This window comes from Rhipicephalus sanguineus, chromosome 1 (assembly GCF_013339695.2).
Source record: "Rhipicephalus sanguineus isolate Rsan-2018 chromosome 1, BIME_Rsan_1.4, whole genome shotgun sequence".
NCBI classification, from domain to species: domain Eukaryota; kingdom Metazoa; phylum Arthropoda; class Arachnida; order Ixodida; family Ixodidae; genus Rhipicephalus; species Rhipicephalus sanguineus.
The window spans coordinates 189,685,838-189,709,697 of record NC_051176.1 but is presented as its reverse complement, the minus strand read 5'-3'; the positions used below and the strand labels follow the sequence as shown (position 1 = coordinate 189,709,697).

Below are 23,860 nucleotides of genomic sequence, written 5' to 3'. Positions count from 1 at the left end.
TTTCTAATCTCTCAAAGGGTGACTGCTCGTGGCTCTCTCGTTTATTGCTCCCCGGGGTGCAATTACATCTGTTTCCGTGTGGTGCTAAATTACAAAAATGCTGCCGTGGTTGCATTTCCTGTTTTGGGGAGCACGAACATTTTTTTACCGGAAAAATACTCTGGTGCGCTTATTTTTGTATGTCTGTGAGCTATGTTTAATACAATGCATAATTTTTATTTATAAAAAATCGTATAAATGTCTTTTTTTTTAGGATTTTGCTTGATGTTACTACGAATAAAACATATGTAACAAAAAAAAAAGATTTTTTTTTTTCACTTTACGGTCACGCAAAAATATTTTAGACAATTTTTTTCTTAAATAGAATCGTCGGAAGAATTCATTTCAGCAATTAAAAAATGACAAATTTTTGGACTGCATTTCGCAAAAAAATTCAACCCTCAAAGGGTTAAAAGAAATCTGCATAAATAGTAGATATAAATGTAGTATGATTTACTTATCGCTGTGCAGTGCATTTTAGTGCAGTCAATAAAAATATAAGACATTCGCCAATCACATGAATGTTATTGTCTTGTGGTGCAGCGCAGTTCACTTTTGTACCAACAAAGTTGTCAGTTATCATATAACTTGATGTCAACGTATAATAAATAGAAAGTTAAGGCACTGGAACACATCAGAATGATTCTTTTTTGCTGCACAGCCAACATCTGTTTCAGCTTATTGCTCACCACAACATAAACCGTACCGAACTGTGATGGCTGAAGAAAACCAGCATGCTGTATCCTAGTGTAGCTAAACTGAGCATTAGTTTCTTAGAAAGAACAGACCATATTGAAGCTACGTGCTGCTTGCATAAACAATTTGGTAGTACATGCAGTGAATAAAATGGCCAAGCCCACGCAATTCTGCCTCCATGTCATTCATACATCAGTGGAACCGCAGAAAGGAGCTGCCATATTTTGGCCGAGGTCCTTGGATGCATGGCAGTTAATAACAGAAGCTTCACCACAAACACAGCCTCATGCGACAAATAATTGGTTATAAAAGCAAGCAAACAGAGCATGCAGGCTTCCACAGCAAGTGCTCTAACATGTGCTGCCGGTTTCCAGGCAGTCAGTCGTTCGATGGTGCAGTGCATGCAGCAGCACCAGTGATTGGGCAAACAACAAAAATGGATCACCACCTCTCTGTAACTGCTTGGAACTCACTTGCAAAGATGTCGCTTCATGGTGACTGCCCTGTCTGAGCTGTGAATTACAGTAAGCACATGTATAAACTTGCCCAAGTAGCCACCCTCACACATACCGGTATGGCTTGCTTAAATTATTAAGCAGTGTGAAGCAGATAGAGCTAGGAAAAAAAAAAGATTTCATCCACACTGTGGTTTCACAAACTTGAATAAACAAGTTATTCCACAAAAAGGCACTAGCAATTCTGCATACAGCTATACTAAACTATTCACTAGTCGCTACATTTAAAGCAAGAAAGCAACTAATAAATCCCTTACACTAACCTCTACCTGAACAAAAAATTGCCTGTGATCCCTTGCACCTTACTGTGTAACTATAGATGTGTGTCTTCATCACTTGCAGGTGTTTGGTGTATTTCGTACTACCAATACATTCTTGTACCTTTTGTTCCCTTCTTGGTTGCCCTCTTCCTGCTATGGCTGATGATATTAAGGGGGTCCTGTAACACTTTTTGACCATGGTCAGAAAACATTACAGATCGGCACTCAAGGCTCCTTCCTGAGAACATGCGAGTCAAACATTATGGTGCAGCATGGTTGCAAGTCTGTGCCTGTGTGTGTGTCTGGTGTTTACGTGTGTGTCAGGTAGCGCAGTTATCCCTTTTGTGCAGCATGGAGCCTGGAATCTGTAATTAATTTTCAAAGTCAGCTATAAATTGCTGGCTGTTCTCTCAACAAATGATGCCATTATCCAAAATGACCACGGCATAAACACAAAGTCCACGGCCATTGGCTGGTTTGAGCATAGTGAGCTGCATAGTTACCGTGGCTGCCGCGGGATGCTGCGATGTGCCCACACTGCACTTCATAGTGCTAGAATAACGCACAGTATAGAATTACACCAGTGCACTCGCGATTACACTGAATGTAAGCTGCACATTCAAAGAAAAAAAAAGAAATGGAAGTGCTCTAGGTCGTGACGTGCGCTGACAAACAGATGTAGCTTCTCGACCCCTTGTCATCACCCTGTGTAGCTTTCAGCGCGCTTGCTGATACAAAAGGAGAGAGAAAGAGCTTAAACTGTGCAACTAATCCCTGTAACTCCACTTGCACTTGACAGATTCTAAAAATTTTTACAGCAGTTGATTCGTGAGGCAAACTCTTTTACTTAAGTCATTCGATGGGGACTTTGAAAAGTGTTGCAGGGCATCCTTAAGGTACCAGTCTTGCACTAAGCTATAAAGCAACCAGAAGTTGCCACATAACAGTTAAAGCCCCTCTCGTTCTTCCCATGTGTGGGAGGGTAACCTACACATGGCTAAGTCCCTTGCAACACAGGGCCGACGCAGTAGGAAACAATGTCTTCTCAGAAATAACGTGGGCTCTCACTCTTAGGTGCCTCGAAAATGGCATAACTTTTTTTCCCATTAACCCATCCCCTTCTCTGCCAACAGCTTGGCTAATGTTATTGACAAGATTAGTACCATCGCTTCCAGCTCTCCTTGGTATATGCTTTTTCGGTGCTGCTCCTACTTGTGTAGCTATGGGCCAACTCCCCCAAGACCAACGGCCCAACATTTCCTCTGGCGGAGCAAGGATACTCATCATCCGAGGGTCTTCTGGGTGCTTCTGGATAGCATGGATAATGGGAAATGAAAACTTTCCCTCCGTGAGATCCTCTGCAAAGCTCTTGTTATCTGTATACTGAAAGAAAGGCAAAATCATTGTTTCTCAGAGCTGCAGCACACACAATTTTTAAACAGGCAAAAGCAGATCAAGGATAGCTAACATACTGCAGTTGTCATACTGCCTAACAAGCTGCAACAACAACAACAACAACAACAACAACAATAATAATAATAATAATAATAATAATAATAATATCTGGGGTGTTACATGCCAAAACTCCAATGAGACTATGAGACACGCCATAGTGGAGCGCTCTGGAAATTTTGACCATCTGGTGTTCTTTAACATGCACTGACATCGCACAGTTCATGGGCCTCTATCACTTTGCCTCCATTGAAATGCAACCACCATGGCTGGAATCAAACCCGCAACCAGCAGCCAAGCACCGTAACCCCTGTACCACTGAGGTGGACTAACAAGCCGCAAGGTACACTTCCTTCACTGTAACCTTCCATCAGTGATGGAAAGTTAAGGTTAGAAAATTCTGCCAAGGTGCCAAATTAAATAAGTTAATACAATTATGTATGCACAGTTATGCAACATGCTCACACACATAATTATTGCTTTTAATGAAAACAAACATACCTCTTTTAGAACCAGGTTGGCATAATCATCCCTTATTTGGAAGTACAGTCCTAAGGTACCAATCAATTCACTGAAATCACTGCAAATGCGAGTACAGTAATGATACCAATAAGCTTTTTCTCATGAGCAGAGTTCATGCATGCTTCAGTTCTGGAATGCCACGAATAGGTTTGCTTACGTGCAATATAAGACCATAAAGGGGTGCTGGAAAGTTATCCAATCATCTATGTTTCATTATACATTTTAAATGCACACTCAAACTTCAATGTAATAAAAATTGACTTAGCGAATGATCAAATATAATGAAAAACTTAATAACACTAATACCTTTTTCCAATATCAGCATGCGTTATAATGAATATTTGATTTAAGAAAGGCATTTTCGTGTTGGATGGAATTTCACTTAGTACTGAGGTTCAAATTTAGTATACAGAAAATATGTCATTCTGTATATTCACATGTCCATTCACGAAATTCTAATCAGAATGTTTGCTCATTATTTTACTGGAACATCCATATCAACACAGACTTTATCTACATATAGAACTCCAGGCTGTGGCAACTGTATTCTTCATGCACTAAAGAATTCCAACAGATAACCATCATTACATTATGGAAATACTAAAAGAAAATTAGCCATTCATAGCTCACAGTTAAAAACCAGTGTACAAAATTTCATAGGGGGAGAATATGAGGCAGCACTTGTGACAAGGTAAGAAAGGCCAACAGTATCAGCCCACAAATGCATTAATCACATTATGCAGAATGCTATTCTGCCAACCTGCCAAATATTCACTAACTTTTCAAAACACCATGTCTACCTGGAAAACTCATTGTCATATTCAAAATTTTGAAGTATTACGATACAAGACATTTTGCCCAAAATGTGCGCCTAAATGTATGAGCCCCAATGAAAATGTTGCATAGGGTTGTTGGAGACTGCAAACCAAAACATGGTAATGTGCACTCATGTGTGCCCTTGAAGCACACTCCTTGCTTTCTGCCCCTTCCACTGCTTTTCAAGAAACACTGCTCGGTATAAGCAACCCTGACTTCAGTCATTCCTATAAAAGCATGGTGCCTAAGACCAGATGCTGAAGAGCATTAGTAACTGCCACTAGAGGACCTCAGAAGCAGCTCCCACAATGATGACTAATGCTACTAGTCGATGAAGTGATCTGCAAGCAATACTCTCGATTACCAGCTTGATGCTGCTGCAGCCAGGCATACATATGCAAAGTTATTATAGTTGAAAGTTTTCTATATAATTCATGCAAAGTGTGTGACAATATACAATATCACGTGTGTTTGTTCAGTTCCAACGAACTGCCACTATTAAAATGACGTAGAACTATATGTTACAGGTATAAGGATCTCTGTCAGGTGTATGCACCTTTAGCTCCTGCCCCCATTTTCTGAATTGTATTCAAGATGAAATAAAAATTCATTGAATTCAAGTTGTCCTAATCTTGCTTCCCAAGCTTACTGGAGAACATAGAAAAGTAGAGTGCACTAAGCACTAGTGTAATGAAAACTATAAATTATCCCAGCTCGCTGTTGTTGATAATGTCATCACCTATAGCTGAGCTTCAAGACACTGTGAGTGTTTTAGTAAAGAAATAAATGGCTTCATAAATATTGTCATCAAATGGCAGATAAGGATAAGCTGAGATGAAACTACTATAAACTACTATAAACAGGGTATACATAGCCAGGAGTTTATTTCAAAAAAGGGGAGGGAGGGGGGCATCAGACACCCCCTTTACGTTAGTTTACACCTGTGTTTATGTATACGTGTGCATATCCCCTTGAGGCGCGAATTATGATGCACCGTGCAAATGTGTCAAATTCACATAGCATAAGTCCAAGGCACTCATTTCAAGAAAGGAAATGAAGGAAGGAATGTGCTGTTTTGTGTGAGTTTCAGTAATTAATCATAATTAGCATGTAATTAAATATTTAATTATTCTGCAGTCAGTCATGCTCCATTTTTACAAATAAAGAATGAAATCGTAGGCTCAGAATGTGTGTGCAATTAGTCTTTGGTTGCATTCATTTCAAGGAAAGAAAAAATACTTTTGACGTTGGTCCTGGAACGCGGCACGTCGAACATTGTAGTGCCTTCACCAAAGTGATTGGTTACAGTCATACACAGCACACTGTGGTTAAGCCAAGACATAATGACTCTGCAAAAGTTTCAAATCATCCAATGGGCAATGTAACTTGCTCTTTTGTGGCCACAAGTCGACACAATTAGCATAAACAAGTTGCGTACACCTAGCGTACACGAATTGCATACACCTAGCAAGACGTGGACCATGACTCAGTAGGTATACGGTAACAAAGTATTGGATGGCACCAAAGGTTTGAGAAGAGCATATGTACAGTGAATGCAAGACAATCTCAGTGTCAGCCACGCATCAACGCCACATACTACTGCAAATATGAAATTTGAGAGACAGTTACTGTATGAAAATCTCCACATTACTGTGTCCAAGCTCTCACAAGATCTAAAATTGAATGGCCTAGATGCATGTCACCACATCTTATGCAACTGAAACTATATTTGTTCGCAATATGACTCTACATCCAGCTCTGCACCATGCTAGAAAGTTGGCAAAACCTGCTACAGTGTCATTTGTAAGCTGCAGCGTGGAGGAGTCCCACATCCTTGCCTGTTAGGAAAGTTAATGTAGGTTTACTTCCCCACCTTCTAAGCTTATGACATGCCCAAGTTGTCAACACATTCATTAATTAAATTAGTATGACCTTAGATTTCAAATGCACTAACCTTCCGTTCTTACCACTACAAAATGACATCAAAAAGTTTTCTTTGTGTCAGAAAAAAATATTAGCATTACACAATATTAGTAAAATGCAAAAGCAAACGACATAAGTGTGGCTATGCCAAAAGCTTAAAAATATTTGTACCCCATTCTGAGATATACATTAAATACAACCAATAAAAAAGTTTAATTTCAACAGTTGCTAAAATGACACTTCAGCTCTGGGCAAACTACCAATTTCACTATTAAAATACTGTGGACATGTAAAACACAGGAGTGCTTTCATAAGACAACAGCAGAACCAAGGTGAAAGAAATTTAATATAAGGAGGAACAGTTAAATTTTACAAACTGTAGTAAGAATAATTTCAACTTAGGATGTCAGATAAAAAAATTGTGGATAATTGTTAAATTTAAAAAAATAATGAAAGTACAAAGTTTATGAACCTCATAACTCATCACCAGACATATCCCTGTTGTGTAAACCTTATGTGTTAAATCAAGTAGACAAACAAGATATAAGCTTCTACGAAACTGTTACACTAGTGATCATTTTGAAAAAGTGCTGCATCTGCAAATTACTAGTATATATCAGAGTGGATCTCATCAATTTTGTTGGCAAGAGTTTACAAAATTGTGGCAGTGTTTTTAAGTGCCGAGTTAAAAGTCACGAACTTGGCACTTTTTTTCCCCAAATTTTTAGTCTTAAGAAATTTTTGTAAAACATTTGACAGGCTAAATAAAAATTCTGCTTGCTACAGCGATCACTTCTTAAATTCTTTTAAATCCAATACATCTCATCCGGCTTGGTGCAGTGGATCCCAAGAAAAAAAAATTTAGGAGCCATTGCACTCAGTGAAGGGAGATGGCCAGCGAAGCTGTTTAGCATGTGGCACAGAGGTGACATGGCGGAGGCCAGTTTGGTACGAAAGGTCAGGTTGTGAATGTGCTCATCAATATTCAAACTAATGCGCAGATTCTACCGCGACATAATGACGATGACACCATCATCGAGGTTATGGGCAGGTTTCAACACAACACACAATGTGAAAAAGTCAGCTTACAAAGACCAAGGTTCCTTAAAGTGGGCTTCACTTTAAACACAAATGCATTAATGGGAATACTTTTTTCCAAGGGCAATATAAACGGCTTATGTTCAAATATGAAGGCCTGTTATGACTGGCAGTCAGTGGCGACGCGCTGACCAGGAGAATCGGCGGGCGAGGCATTCTCACACTGCTAGAACACCTGCATCCTTCCTGGAAACGGAATTCCCGAGACTGCAAGCCACCTGGGCTTGGCTTGAGGTGCTGCGAAGACGACCTGACCTGTACGTTTAGACAGGAGTCGCCGCAAACCCTCTTCTGCCCTTCGGGGAAAAGAAGAGTACGAGGAACAAGCCTGAGGAACCTGTCGCCTTGCTTCCCCCACAAGCGTGCCGTCGACCACCTGACGCTTGCTGTTTCAAGAGTGCAACGACCCCTCAGCAACAGTGAAATGGACTGTGCCATGGTGGGATGGTGGGTGGGGTCGTGAGTGTGATTGGTGGTTATCAAAAAGGAGGAGCCAGCCTGAGGGGTTAAAACGACGGTGCTAAGTGAGAAATGGGGCTCTGAGCCCTCGGTAACAGGCTCATTCAATTCGCTCGTCGCTGAACTCTGACCTTGTCACGATGTAAATTGAGTGTACGAAAACTGCCAGTAAACTTGTTATTGTTTTCCCAACTTGCTAGCATCAGTTCCTCAACCCGGAGGCTCGACTACGCTACCAAACGGAGTCCGGGTACGACGCTGCCCTATCGTGTCAACAACCTGGTTGCCGATGAGGGACGGATCTAAATACCGGTCGCAACAGGGGCGTAGCCAAGGGGGGGGTTGGGGGGGTTCAAACCCCCCCCCCCCCCCGAAATTTTTCAGTTTTGCTTGCGTATATAGGCATTCACACATACAAACGCACGCACGAACATATATAAAGTATGGTTGAACCCCCCCCGAAAAACATTTCTGGCTACGCCCCTGGGTCGCAACAACTGGTTGCAGCGGTTGGATGGATCCAAATACCCAGGCATGACAGGCCCTAGGACCTTTTTTTTTATTATTATTATTTAATTGTTTGCTGTTGCCCTGCGGCACCTGTTAGCACCATCTACATTCCTGGTGCTGTTTCTTCGTCGCATTTCTAGAGTCTTAACCATGGGGGTAGAAAATGCAAGGCATTCATATGGTTCAAATATAGTATTCACAATTTGCAAACGCGGGTGTGTAGCCTAATGGTTAACAAAGGTTGGCGCTGTGTACGTATGCGCCTTTTCTGTGTCCGTGTTTTTTGCGCTGCCTTTAATGATGGTTAACACACTTGCCTTTGGAGCGTGGAGGCCTGGGTTCAAACCCCAGCACTGGCAACAATTTTTTTTTCTACTCTAATGCATTAGCTTCTTCTACATCACAGAGGGTGCCAGGAGTTCCCCTTTAAAGTTTCAATACACATTACTTCTTTTCTTTCTACCTAGAGAGCACGAGGGGTTTCTGCACATAAACAGACGAATCCCCTAGACACATACAGCTTCACTGTAAAACAACTTCGATGTCCACCTCATTTGGCAAGTTACTAGGCTATGTCTTACCTCTTGTTTTCACTGAAAAGTTGCATAAGCCGCACAGCCAGTCCAAAAAGGCCTCCAGTTTCTAGAGAAAATAAGCAGAACCCTGTGACCGGCCACAATAAATGCACGTCACAAACAGATGGCTTAACAGTGAGTCAAGCCAACTGCTCCAACTTAATCAAATTAAAGCACATTCTCAAGGCATCATATAAGGTCCAAGCACACCAAGTACAGTATGCTTCTGCAGATTTCGAAGAGCAGTATAAGCTACCATCACAATCTGTTTCAAAAGGATATGTTGGATCAAACTAGAAGCCTGATGTTCTACTGCCATCATTACGACAGGGCAAAGAATAGAAGAAAGGTAAACTTCTGCAAAGCCTTGGCACACAGCCTGAAATTGAGAGTTACAGTGTACACAAGCCCATGCTCTGTTCATTTGAAGCCTGGATGCTAAAACTGAGCCATGTGAACAAAAAATTTGGATTTTGAATTTCTAGCATGACAATGTTATTTCATAATCATTGTTATTTATAACAGTGCAAGCAGGTTTATGTATGAAATACCAGGTTTTTAAATTTGGTATGCACCAAATTTTTAAAATAAGACAAATTATGGTGACACTATTGTTGCCATTTGAGTGTCCAGACAAGCAGCCTTAAGATATGAGTAATTTGCGCAGTTTTGTGAGTAATTAACAAAGTTTCATCAATGAACTTTTTAACTATTGAGCTTATACGGATGAAGCAAATGAGCAGTTTAAAGGGTACGCTCAAAAAGATGTGCCTGAGCAAAAAGATTTTTATTAAACAAGCTCCTATAAGAGCTACGCAGACAACTTTAAGGCTCTCAGATTGTGGAACTGATGCGAAAAAAGGGTGCCTATGAAACCTCGTTATAATGAAGTCAATAAGATGGGCAATTTAGTTATCACTGATAAGCATGCTTCGTTATATTGAGGTTCACAATACATGGTGTTCTATGGACATGAATTTGTAATAAGAGCAATACTTCATTATACCAATAATTTGGTCATATTTATCTTCCTTATATCAAGGTTTAACTATATTTATAGTTTATTTATAACATCACTGCCCCTCACTTTTCATGTTCCCATTCCCACTAATGGCATGGTCCTGCAAGCTGGCACCTTGTGGCCAGCCTGCTTTAGATTTTTTTTTATTCGACTTTCTTATGACACCGGTTTAATGCTGGCATGGCTCTGAACAGCTGCCACCAAAACTTGCCGCACCTCTAAAGGATTGCATGACAAAGTGATGATGCAGATTTAACGTGCCACCGGCATCATGATATTCTGCAGGATGCAACAAAAGAAAACTCGCTTACGTTTTTGGTTGCAGTCATAAACAGCTCTAAATGATTGCCAGTAAACTTTCTAGGCATCAGCAATCATACTGGTGCTCATAGTTATTTGGCGTGTGCATGCATGTGTAATTAAGGGACAAAATGCAGAACGGCCAACAACAGCTTGTGCACTATTAGTCTTAGTATACTTCACAGCATGACACCAACGTACAGTACTCATGGACTGAAATGTGACATGGTTTTTTTTTTACGTATGACGACTGCTATGAGCAATTTCTCATCATAACCATGCCATGTCGCTGCAAATATGGCTGCTGCTAAAAGATAATGTTGGCTCTGATGCAAGTGTTCGAGACAAAATTACGCCGATACGACACAAACCGTAGATGCTCGAAACATAAGTGTGTGCATCAATTACTTTGCCCGAAATTTTTGCTTTTCAATGCAAGCACTGTAGTGCGGCGAAGGTGCTGCAAAATAAACTTTTCTGTGTACGACCCTTCATTTGCTTGAAGCCACTGTTTATGTCCTGTGGTGCCTAAAATAAAACCCTAATGGTAGGCATGCACTGCAGTAAGACCCAAAAAAAAAAGCTTGTCGTTGTGTTATCGAGAGCTCCTCATTGACATCAACCCATTCAAACGCCACCTATGAAGAACTGCCTGCAAATGCGTCAAATCGATACACATTACTTTAAAGGGGTCATGAACCACTTTTCCAAGTAATGATCTAATGACCTCAGTATCGGAGTTTACTGCCTCCCGAATCGATTGCCGCAAAAATTTCTCGAATCCGTCTAGAATGTGCGGAGTTACGGGGGTTTGGTGCACGCTCTCAGAGCTTTCTCTCTTTTCTCGTGCCAACGAGCGCACTGGAAGCTACATAGGGAGGGATGGGACGGGGCAATAAGTTACGTCAGCGCGCGTCATGAAACGCGATCGCTCTCCCGCTGTGATTCGCGTACGCGAGTGCAGCTACCATGTACTGAGGAGTGCGGCGCCGGCAAGTGGCGGCACCCCGTGGCAAGAAGCGCATCTGATCCGAACGCCACTCTCGATTTACGTCGGCTATCGACCAATAAGCATGCTATGTCTCTTGCGACGTAAACTGGCAGATCTGCGACGTCAACGTGCAGACGCCCCGCCCACCGACGAGAGTGAGAACCGGCCTCTGTTTGAAAAGAGGGTGCCTGGGGAAACGGCAACTTCGCGCTCCGCTTGTGGCCTTTACGCGGCGCGTACGACTGTAATATTTGGCAGAGCAGTTCACAGCCGTGTCAGCTTTCCACAGGATGTGTTTTTTCAACAAGCCCAAGGGGTGCTTCATGACCCCTTTAAGGCACTCGATATTCTGTTGCAACAAAAATATTGTCATAATATGTTAATCTATGTGTGTTATAGCAATTAATCTTATTTAAATTGTAATTAAATATCTTTTTATTCTGAAGTCATTCACGCTCTATTTTTGCATAACTAGAATGAAATCTCAGGCTACAAATATAGTGCAAAATCATTTTCGATTATGTCCATTTTGAGCAAAGAAAAATTATCCTTTCGACATGGCTAGTGGGAAGCGGCACGAACGTCGTTGAACATGGTATGCCTTCATCAAAGTGATCATATGCAACAGTACACTGCAAAATTAGGGTAAATGAAGAGAAATTTATTGGGCAGGAGTCTAAATTCATCCAAAGCTCAATGCATCTTGCTCTTTCTTGGCGCCTGGTTGATACAAATATCAAAAACAAGTGGTGTGCACAATTGTGTACATAGCGTCTCAAAGGGTTAAAAATAACACGCCCAACCATACGTAACAAAGACCACAGGTAAATGCGGTGGAAATGCTCCTTTGATTAAATGCAGAACCAGAGGCACCCTCCTTCCTTTGTATTGGTGGGGAGAGGGAAAGTGCCCTACAGCCCTTTTGGTAAAGCTAACTATTGGGACTTCACGAGGCACTCCTTCAATATTATTTTCTTTATTGCGGATGCCCATTTTTTTTAATAAAGATTCATGGCCAAGCCTGTACAATCTGGAGGATTGGTCAGAATGGGGGAGTTGCCCGGCCAAATCAGGAGAGTTTGCATGTATGCATGTGGGGACTGACTTGGTTTAATCAGGCCTAACCTTCAAGCGATGAACTTTTTCACCAAATGCGACCCTACAGCGTTGTCTTTTTTTAAATTGCAGATTTAAGATCTTCAGAGAGGCCTAGTAAAAAAAATTATCCTAATTTTCTTAGAGTGACCATAAGGTAACAAAGAATTTTTCCATGGGTATAGATGCACTGCTTATTCACAAATAATAAAAATAAATACGAAAAAAACATGGCTGATCCCTCTATCATAGGAATCGGTATAACATGAAAGTCAAACGTGTCTTCACAGACATAGTTGAGTGTCTTCTGTGCATCGTTTCGCCCCGAGGGCGAAGAAATGAATGCTCTAGCAACAATTAATGTCACGCAAAGAACGGCAAGCAGCTCGAAACTTGTAACGCACTGCTCAAGCAGAAAGGACGCACGGAACGAGCATACACAGGATGAGCGCGAACTAACAACTGTCACAGTTCGACACAGTGGCGTAGCCAGGGGGGGGCACAACAGGCCCATGCCCCCCCCCCCCCCGATTTTTTTTTTTTTTTTTTTACATGGCACACAGAGCACAAAGTGACACTCAACCACATCTGCCTGCATGGCTCCCACTACAGATCAAGGTGGTGCCCCCCCCCCCCCGAAAAAAATTTCTGGCTATGCCCCTGGTTTGACAGTTAAAGCGCGCTAATCAAATACAAAGGAGGACGCACAAAACAAACGCACAAGTATACACAGGATGAGCGCGAACTGTCACAGTTGTAACTTATTTGTTTGTGAGCAGTGCGCTCCTTTCGCAAAAGTGGCCGCTGCAGTGAGCGAAGTGACCTTCGTGCTCTGTGTAACTTCAACTGAAACTTGCTGTGAGAGCGCAAGACGTACAAAATAAGCGCGCGCGCACGAGCGACCATGCACTGTAGAGGCGGACGCTCATCTCAACGCGTGGGGCAACAACCTTTAAAGCGCGCCCTTCAAGCCCTTCGCGCCATCTCGTTAGTGATAGCGAAAACACGCTGATGTACCACCGATCTCTGAGTACCGCCACCGGCAAATTGTGTATATAAATAGCACGCTGTTAGTACGACGAAGAACGTGCCATCTGTGACGGAGTCGTTTCGCAATGCGCGCTGGGGATCGAGGGGTCGTAAGTTCAACTCCCGGTGACAGAACTTTTTCTTCTAGTTTTTTCTTTGCCATATGTTAGTCTTTATATTTTACAACGTCATATCAGTGACAGAAATGCGTCAGTGGAGCCGTGGTGGACCCCGGCATAAAACACTTTCGTTATAAAAAACATATTAAGAAGAAGCTTCACAGGCTTAGAAATACACACTCAAAACATTACTGTCACATATGGGCAGTAGTCCACACCAAAAGAATCGCCATTCAACTCGCTTGCAGCAGAGAAATTGTTGCCACGGCCATAGCGTATTCGCTCTGTGTTTGAGCGCATGAAAGAAAACTCTATGGTTGTACACCCATCATAAGAACCTAACATATTAGAAACTTCCAGTAATGCTTCATCTTACTGCCACCAACAGGAAATCAATTTTTGGAATTCAAAGGAAAAGAAATGCATATGCACAGCAGTATATTTCATATACAACGGTTTCATTTTGCACCAGTGCTTGCTTGTAAACAGCTCTAATTGAACCCCATGGACAATAAACAGATGTGTATCAAGTGGCCACACTTTGAGAGATTAGAAACCAGACAGACGTCAGTATTTTTGAGCGCAACAAACAAAAACTGCCTTAGAGACAAATTTAAAAGCACACTGCTGTGCACCCGCACATGTGCGTATGTGCAAGCAGTAGCTGACATGCCGGCCTAAACAGATCTTGGAATGAAAACTGAAAGTCAACGGTGCAAAAGAAAAATTCTTTGCATCCACACAGGATGACAGCACTTGCTAGCAAAAAAGAACGACACATTGGCGAGTTTTTTAAAACATACAGATGGCACTGCAAACATACAGCATCAATCATTCGGGACTTGATGGCGGCTTGAACAAAAATTGACGTTGCGAAAAAGCATCCTGTGCGTACAACTGGACATAACAAAAACAAAGCTAAAAAAAAGCACTTAATTCCAGCTCTAGTTGGTTGCAAAATAGTGCAACAACGGGCCAGTTCATATGCCACCTTGTAGCAAAAAAAATGGTACAAGAAAACACGACAGGAATATAACATAACATGTGTTGTTTATATTCAACTGCTTGTTTCTAAAACAGAGTTCCACTAGCTTTCATGTTGCAACAGAGAAATGGGAAACTTACTTCGTTTAACCATCGTGATATAGTCATCCTCTGAAGGGCAGATGTAGTTGTCCCTCCAGTAAATTTCCATGCCTTGACCACGGTGAAGTTCTAGGCACTGTTCTGCATTAAGCATATGTTCACGAATAGTGTTACAATTTCCTACAATGACCGCCTAGCCATATATAGCAAATATGTGGCCACATATTTCAGATATTCCACAGCAGCTGCTTGACTGATAGCACAAGCTTAAAACAGAGTCAGAGATGACAGAGACATGCCTGCATAGTAAAAGCACTATTTTTTCCCTGTATGGTCATTTCAGCATGAGATTAACCCAAGATGAACTTCTGGACCGCATTGCCAAATGGATATTATAGTTTCAAAAGCTACAGCGAGGTTGCGAGTGGACCTGTAGCAGAGGAGCTCTGGATGAACTTAGACCAGATGGAGTTTCACAATAATCTCTGTACATTGTTTCTGGGTTCGTCACGGCAACAAAGCTATTGCATCCCTGTTACCCAACTTTCTAAGTAAGTGAACCAATTCCACTTTTCACACACACACAGAGTCAGTCTTAAAGCAGAAGTGCAGCAACAGTGGTTCTCCAGCTGCAATACTGTTGCAAGAGTTTGCCTGTTTTGATTGTAGTTTAACCCTTTAAGTGTCACTTAAGAACTGGTGCAATTCCGTGCTTTGTTTCAGCCATGTCAATGATGTACCCGTACATTCCCCACTCTCTTGACTCAGATATGCAAAATGACATGAGTGTTTCTAGACATACAGAAGGCGTTTGACACAACCAGCCACATACACATCCTACATGGGTTAATTCAGTTGAGCATACTTAGATGAACACTCAGATGAACTTCACAATTCTTAAGAGACAGGAAAATCCTTATTGAAACTACTGATGGCAAAAGCAAAGAGCATAAAGTGAGTCATGGTGTTCCCCAAGGTAGCGTCTTCAGTCCATATATATTTAATTGTGTTATGGCTGAATTGTCACACATATCGGCTGCTACTTTGAGTTATTCACTTTATGCAGACGACCTGCACACATGGGCAACTGACTCAGGTATTCAAGCCACTCAGCATGCCCTACAAGCAGACGTAAGAATAATTAAAGTTTTTGAAAACCAATGGTACGATTCTCACATGAAGAAACTGTCGTACCTCCGTTTACAAGGAAATCTCTCAAAAGATTTAAGCTCGAGACAAACTCCCAGTCTTAACAACTTGTGTGTCAACACAAGTTTTTGGGTGTTATTTTACACAGGCAACTGTCATGGGCCTCGCAAATAAAAGCATTAGAGGAGAAAGGCAACTCCTTAATCAACATTCTTTGTCAATTTGCCTGAGAGAGATGGGGTAGTTAGTTTTTTTTATTACACATTCACTTGTCAATCGGAAAAAGAACAGCGTACACCACTCCAGTGCTACACGGGATATCGCCTATAATTTAGAAGAAAAAGTCCAAAGAATCCTGGCCAGAAGCCTTCGTATATGTCTTGGCGTATCGCATGCATCTTCCAGCGCCTTGGTAATTACAGAGTCCCGTGAACCAACTTTCCAAGCATCAAGATCTACAGAAACCTGTAGACACTATTTTCGTTTGGCGACAGCACGCTAATCCTCTTTGCCGAGCTGCTCAAGAAAGAACCCTACACGCATACACAGAGATATACTGCGATGTAGAAACTTACTGCCTACCCATGAATATTGGCCTGCATGCGCAACTCATCCCCCATGGAGATTCACCATTCCAAAAATTGTCACTTCAATTCTGGGATCAACTTGAAATCATGACATACCCATAATTGCAATAAAAGAATTAACTTTAGCATGCCTTTACACAAAATATGCAGATCTTATTAACGTCTACACTGAAGGGGGTCGTGTTAAAACAAAGTTCTACATGGGAATTCTTAGTATACCAGCTTACCAAAAGAGAAAAGCTTTTAAGCTCTGCCAATTCACAATGTCCAAAAGGGTAAAACTGTATGCTAAACTTTCTGCTTTACAATTCATAGGCCAACAGTCAAGAGCTCTTTGCTGGGTAATTCTGAGTGACTTGCAAGCCTCATTACTATGTATATCAGCTTAGAAAAAGCAGATAACACATTGACATGAAATTCAGGAGACATGCGCCATAGCAAAAGAGTTACATTAATTTTCCACCGGATTACAAGTCACTGTGAAAACGTAGGAAATGTCACAGCTGATTGCTTGGCACATGCAGTGTATCAGGAGGATGACTTATCTACTACCTTTCACAGCTAGCAATGTACGATATTTGTTGAACAAACTATGCGGCCGACTTTCCAAAGAAGCTTGGTTTACAAAGAGTGCGCAGAACTCTCAATTATATAGAATTGATCCTGGAATAGAATTTAATATTCTAATTAAACTTAATCAACCTGTCGAAATAACAATTCACTCGCTTCGGCTAGGCACTGCCTATACTAAGAGCTTCATGCATAGGATAAGAAAAACTAACATGCTCATGTGAAGAAGCTGAAGAAGACATAGAACATCTTCTACACTGAAAAAACTGTTATGTTCCCCATAAGAAATTTCGGGAAAACTAAATAGCTAGATAGACAGCCACTATCATAAGCAAAAATTTAGGGGCCATGGCCAACCCCCCCCCCCCCCCCCCAGAAACATTCCAAAATATCACTGTGTGCGCATTAGTATAGTTTTTAGAAGAATCAGAAATATCAGAAAGGTGCGAAATCAGATTAAAAAATATTGTTTGTATTGTTAGTTACTAACAGATGATCTGTCACATGTTTACAATGTTTATGTGCATTTCTCATGTTTCCGTACCTATCAGCATTTGTTTCTGCTATCATGAGTGTCATGTTTGAAGTGCGGGCAAGTGCCCAGTGACTGTTGTGTGACCACCTTGATGAACTCTTCTGTTAAACGTGGATATTTCGTGTGTGTGAACATTTATGACGTGTGAACATTCCCGTTGCATGGACAATTATATTTTAGTATTGGGATTAGGTATGTGAATGTCCATTCACGTATCAATTTTGTACTGCTTTGCGATTATTGACAGCTTCACGGAAGAGGAACAGCCGGAGCCACACCTAGGTACTAACCTCTCCTTAAACACATTTATTTAAAGAAAAAAAAAAGAACACAAAAGTCGGCGGGATCTAAAGTACCAGTTCCGCAATCTGCCGCATGTTTCTAGAAACATATTTTCTCTTCTCTCAGAGTTTTATTGGTAGGCTATTTGTTGGTGGCTGTAAAACACACATCTCCAGGTGCAGCCACTGGACTTTATATACAACTATATAGGGGCGATTCTCCATTCAAGTATCTGTGTCATTGTGAAAGGTAACCACCATTGCACATTTTTGCCATCTGTTTATAGAAGATTTTTGTTTTTAGCGTCTTGCTGTCTTTGCTATTACGCACATCCTTTCAAGTAACAATAGTGCTCCTTTCATTGGTGTGCGTTCTCCAGCATGGGTCTGCCCAGTGTTATATTTGTGTCATTGGTTGCTCTCTTTTATCAGCTGCTCTATTTCAAATAAACACAAGTGTTCCTTCCTCAAGCATGGCCACAGAATCAGCTTGAGATGGTTGCCCACATGGGACTGATGACTAATGCAACGGCTTTTCCAATTCCGAATACAAATCTAACGTGCTGTCTGATGAAGGGGCAACTCCACTTGTGTTGGATACTGACCCTGATATGGCAGCGCCATCCTGAAAGCATGCATGCACTGAAAACAGTGGTGTTTTTGAGATTGTTGTGCATTTTAGACCATACCAAGAGTGCATTTGGCCTTATTCCTGTCATTTCTTAGTCCTTCTGCATAACCAAAAATAAACTACTGTGTCCATTCTACAATGTCCGAGAAAAAAAAATGACGGACACTGAAATGATTCAATGTTGCATTCTCGGCACTAATACAAGTGATTATCTGTAGTGATTATCTTTTTGCAACAGATAATGAGGCTCATGTAAGTGCACAGGCAGTTGCAATAAATGAGAACTTGTTCATAAAGAGTGATACGCCATCTCTTTCTTCAATGCAATGCGTGTCATGTCATCTTTGAGCCTTTAAATAGGAATGTACACATAAAGAAGCACTATGAAAAAAGAAGCCATCTTTGTATTGAAACTGGTCATTTTTACTCTTCCTGCTGTGCTGAAAGAAAAAACATTTCTATGGAGGATTCTTTAACATAACAAATAAAAGCCAATGAGGCTCTGGCTTGCATGTTTGCAGGAAATGGTGTTCAAAGACTGATGGAGTGTCGCCTCTCACAGTAAGCAGTGTATATGCACCCAGACGAAATATTTTTGGTATGCTTGCTCTAATAAATTCGTATGGACAAAACTGCATGCAAATTCATGGGACTTGTGATTTTCATTAATTACATTACTGCACTACATTCATAGGTATTGTTGCTGCAAAAAGTGAAGCTAATCACCACGATGAAATGAAAACCAATCACCATCTGCTCTTCTTACTTAATGACTTGTGCTCACAAAGCAGAGCCACTTCAGGCTAGTATATGTGTCCTCAGAGAATGTAGGCAGGCTCACCAGTAAAAACAGTGGTGGCCCGAGGATCACCGAGCTGTAGACATTTCTCAAGACTGAGGAAGTAAACATAGTTAGCAGAGTTTATGGTGCTGGCCACTCCAAAGATGTGATGAGCGACAGGCACACCTCTTCGAAGCAAGGAGTTATCCTCAATGTCATCAATCCTATAAAAACCAGACAAAAAAAAGGCCTGTGAAGCCATACATGAAGCTGAATGATGCAGGCATGCATACTAATTGGATAAGTAATAGGTCAGCACAAAATGCTTGCACTCACCAAAACGCAAGTACACAACATTTTTGACACTTCAGAAAAAAGAAAAGCAGTGAATTGTGTGTACTAACTTGGCCTCACAGCAACTAAAACAACCTGTTCATTAAATTATGTAGGCAGTAATCTATGCACAGGATTGATGCATCGTACGCAGCATTGTTTGTGCATTGAAAAACAAGGGTGTTGAATGCCATGAGCCATGGCAACAGAGACGTAAAGTATTGCAGGCAGAGAAATTTTTGGTAGCATGTCAATGTAAACATGCTATAAGCAAGAGTACTCATGCAAACAAAGTTATGATACTTACAGGAGACTAGAATTGTGGAGCATTTGAACAATCTCTGTAACAGCTTGACATTTTTCAGGGGATATCTTCAGCCAATAATTGAAGGCCTGGAAATGCAAAGCAGAAACAAAAAATTAGAAATGGAGCACATTGCAGATCTTTAAGCATGCCACAAAAGAATACTTTCAATACAGCCATTCACACCAAAGCAGGCCTTAATATTAGCATACTAAAAACTGTCTGCAGCAACATGACACACAGCTGGCACAGTTTAAATGTATGGTACCATGATTAACATTCCTAAGTAGACAGTTGCATTAGAATCACAAATGACAGCTGTCAGTAATGTATATAAAACAGCACAAATTAGAAGAAATAAAAAGATGATTATAAGCAGAGATCATAATTTCTACAGAGGTTATAACTTGGCATTACAGCTGTCAAGTCAACTAAAGCAATATAGTTGAAAAACCAAGCACACTTCACAGAAACTGAAGACAAAGGTTCATCAGAATATATTGATGAGCTAACCACAGGCCATAGAGATAACATAACCATTTCCAGAATTGATTTAACAGTTTAACAACACAAGGAATGCCAAGTTTGCAATCGGCAGGAGGACATGAGCACATGAAATTTGTAGCTACTTTTATTATTTTATTATGCAGCGCTTTCTCTCTAAAATTCAAAAAGTACTGTACAAACTTTGGACAGACTTGCAGACACTGCTCAAATGGTTATCTGCTGAAACCACTCAGTTGTTCATGCCAATGTTTGCAAAGAATGAAGGGAAGAATGAAATATGTGAGAAGTTTATTCTCTACTGGGCATTGTTGGCAGTTTGATTAGTCATTACAGCACGGAATGCAATGAAAGTTATGAACAAGAAATTAGCGGAATGTAAAAGTTCAAGGCAGACTGTGATGCCACAGAAAGACAGAGAGAGAGAAGAAACATGGGCATGTTCTGTATTTCTTCTCTCTTGTCCTATCCGTGTGCAAAGCAAACTTACAAAAGCTTTCGCCCCAATCCAGTTATATCCACATCTACCGTGTAAATGGAATAACAAACTAAATTTTGGAATTTTACATGCCAAAGCCACAATATCCAGATTATGAAGCATGGCATAGTGAGGGACTCCAAGTTCATTTTGACTATCTAGGGTACTTTAAAGGTACACTAAAGAGAAAAATGATTTTTCTTGCAATAATAAATTATAATTTCCCAATACCGAAAGCACCACTCTTACCGTGAGAAGATGCTTGGTAAATGAGAAAACACACAAGAAGAAGATAATACAGGTGTCAATGCCACTTTTGAAGCTTCCGCACCAGCCCACCGTGACATCAAATATTTTGATGGTGTCTGCTAGGGCCTAGGTAATTGTTTGTTGGTAAATAATATTGACACTGTGTTCAAAGGGACCAAAAGCCTAACATTGGAAGTTTCAAACAATGTCATTGAAGCAATGTAGCCACAATACGCAAAGACTTTGCAATTCCTGGTGTCACACTTACGTTAACGTGCTAAATTTTTGGCATGCAATTTGAAGACGAAACTTTGACCTCCACTTCATCTTCTAATAATTAGCCTATGATAGTGAAATCAATAACAGGAGAGTTCTGAAAGAATACTTTATCGCCCAATACCTGCTTAGCATGAGAGCATTCTTATCTGCACCAAATGGAATGCAGTTGACCTGGCGAGAATCAAACCTGTGACTAAGTGTTCAATAGAACAACACCATAGCTACTGACCTACTACAGCAGGTAGCAAACAGAACACTAAGGCCCATTCTGTCTAATACCACTTTAAGTGACAGCACTTGTCTAGCTCTTCAGCAGAAATCAATGACTCACCTACATTATGCGGGCAGTTTATGGATGTGAGGAAAAGTAGGGGTGCGGGAATCTTGATTGTCCATAGTGTAGGATGACGACACCATAGTGAGGACCCAGGAGTCCTGACCTGGCATCCTGACTTGCTAAAAATTTTCCTCACATAGTTTGTTGACCATACACCAGAGCAACTTGTCTGGTACACTTCATTATTGGAGACCTTTCCTTGGAGAAAATCAGGATCCATGTCTGATCAGGCCTTACTGAAAGCCAATGTTTAATTATTGGTTTTGGGTAAACAAGGAAAGCACTGTCAGTAAGAGTGGTGTTAGACAAAATGTACCTAGAAGTGTATTTGCCAGAGTCTGTAAACACAGGAACTGAATTTAGACAAAGATTTGTTTTCTGGTCACAAATATCTATGACTATGCTCTATGAGGTTAGTATCACAACGTTGTGCTGCTTGCAACCAGACAAAGTGAACAACTTCTGAAAAATCCCAAATGGTCAACACGCAATCATCAAAATAAATATTAGACAAGGGAAACACCATATCTCATTGATTCACAAAATTGCCCTTTGTGAATGAATACTGCACATTTTCGGAGAGGCAATGGTATAACATTTAAACGTTTCACCACCTCAATGAAATGTGATGGCCGGTTCCTTCATACACATGGCCACTTAAGGCATATTTTACTTGGCGTACCCCAGCAAATAACAAGATGCTTACATTCTTTAGCTACCAGTCATTCATGATTAGGTTGCTAGACTACGGTCCTCATATGCACTTTATTTACAATGACGAAATAATAGTAGTATTCAATGTGCCAATGGCTTTTGAATATTTTAAAACTACACCTTTGACAGTTAGCCTCTATAAGTACCTGTCGATGATTACAGTACTGAAACAAAAAAGGTAAGCAAGTGAACTTTGCATCCATCTTACCTGTGCTAGCTTGGTCCTTATTTGCTTTCCTGGAATTTTGACAATGTAATAATAAGGCTGAAGTATCGCCTGAAATAATTTCCAGGAGAGAATAATTAGCCATGATCAAAATACTTTTGTGACGACTGGACCATTATTTAAAATGTCAACAGAAACACTGAATTCATGTCACCTGTTCCCAGAAAACTCAATCATTCAAGTCCGGCCTTATAAAGTTTACCCAGCTTGCTCTGCACATTAACCACGGTATTTATGGCCACGTTAACAAATAAAGCAGGCTGGCGCCAACAGGAAGGTAATGTTGGCCATGAATCGCTGTAGATGTTAAAGTGTTGGTTACACCACGCCTCCTAAGGGGCCAAGTTACCGGCAAAAAGAGTACGATGCCAGAAATTAAAATTGTGCGATTAGCACACAACATCAACACAGCGGTGAACCAAGCACCACGACGCCAGTACCTGTTTACAGCGACGTCTCTCTCATGATTTAAATAAAATTTTTAAAAGTTATTTAATGCAGTCCAGTACTTACTCTTTCCATTTCTTCACTAGTCATAGATTGTCCTTTCTTGTCCATGGCGCGAAGACACATATGTAGTTAATAAATTCCTTCCTCGGCTGTTCCGATGGAGAGAGAGAGAAAAAAAAAATGCGCTACGTCAATAGAAACACGTTAAAAATTCGAGATGCACAGGCGTGAAGCGCAACACTAGAGAAAACTGTTCCTTACTCCTACGTATTACTATCATTACGTTTCCTACTCGCACGATGGGCAGACGCATGGCGAATCAGGACGTTGATACCACATATTAAATTTGAAGAATCATTAGACACACGTAGAGTTCCAACACCGCTGGACTTTTATAAAGCTTTTCTTACAAGCAAAGTTAGTGCACTCTAGCAAAGTAAACCAACTTTTGCCGCAGTTGGGCTAGGGGCCAGGTTGGCCAGGTTCATTGATTCGCGACAACACCAACGCCAGCGGAAGACATGCGGCGGCTGCAGACAAACGGTTACCACATCCGCCTCCTCGACTGCACGATGCCGATGATGCAAACGATGCAAAGAGAGCGATGATGTCATCAAATGCGATGGGGCGCTGCCACCTGCCATCATCATATGCGCTTTAATGCGCGCTCGCTCCGCTTTCATAAAGACAGCAGTTTAATTTACCTTTTTATTCTTGTTGCACGGCAACAGAAGATTATCAATGCTGTTTTACGATAACCGTCATCTCGCTTGCTTGCGCGGGAGTCTTGAATGTCCATAGTGCAGATATACAACAAAAGGCCTGAAGAATCCCATCCGTTCAACATGCAGCCATCACAGTGATGATTCGGGAACCTTAAGACATTGCACATAAAATGCGGGCAGCTTGCACGAAGTTTCGCACAGCTGCCAGCTTTAACAGCTTC

At 41.1% G+C, this 23,860-nt stretch overlaps 1 protein-coding gene across 5 annotated transcripts in view; it reads right to left on the bottom strand.

Annotated features, from left to right (window-relative positions):
- Positions 1-23,472, bottom strand: part of LOC119404089 (terpene synthase) — a 33,442-nt gene extending 9,970 nt beyond the window's left edge. The window contains exons 1-10 of one of the 5 annotated variants that reach the window (XM_049418350.1): positions 23,176-23,396; positions 22,978-23,063; positions 22,447-22,515; positions 21,519-21,760; positions 19,681-19,766; positions 19,101-19,264; positions 14,546-14,647; positions 8,872-8,932; positions 3,464-3,542; positions 2,674-2,893 (exon numbers count right to left, since the gene is read on the bottom strand). In XM_049418350.1, coding sequence (XP_049274307.1) covers positions 2,674-2,893; positions 3,464-3,542; positions 8,872-8,932; positions 14,546-14,647; positions 19,101-19,264; positions 19,681-19,703 — 649 coding nt within the window. In that variant the 5' untranslated portion in view covers positions 19,704-19,766; positions 21,519-21,760; positions 22,447-22,515; positions 22,978-23,063; positions 23,176-23,396. Of the gene's footprint in view, positions 1-2,673; positions 2,894-3,463; positions 3,543-8,871; positions 8,933-14,545; positions 14,648-19,100; positions 19,265-19,680; positions 19,767-21,518; positions 21,761-22,446; positions 22,516-22,977; positions 23,064-23,175 lie in introns of all 5 variants that reach the window. The other 4 variants (XM_037670699.2, XM_037670696.2, XM_049418346.1 and 1 more) reach the window with 4 other exon arrangements.
- Between the last annotated feature and the right edge of the window lie 388 nt (positions 23,473-23,860).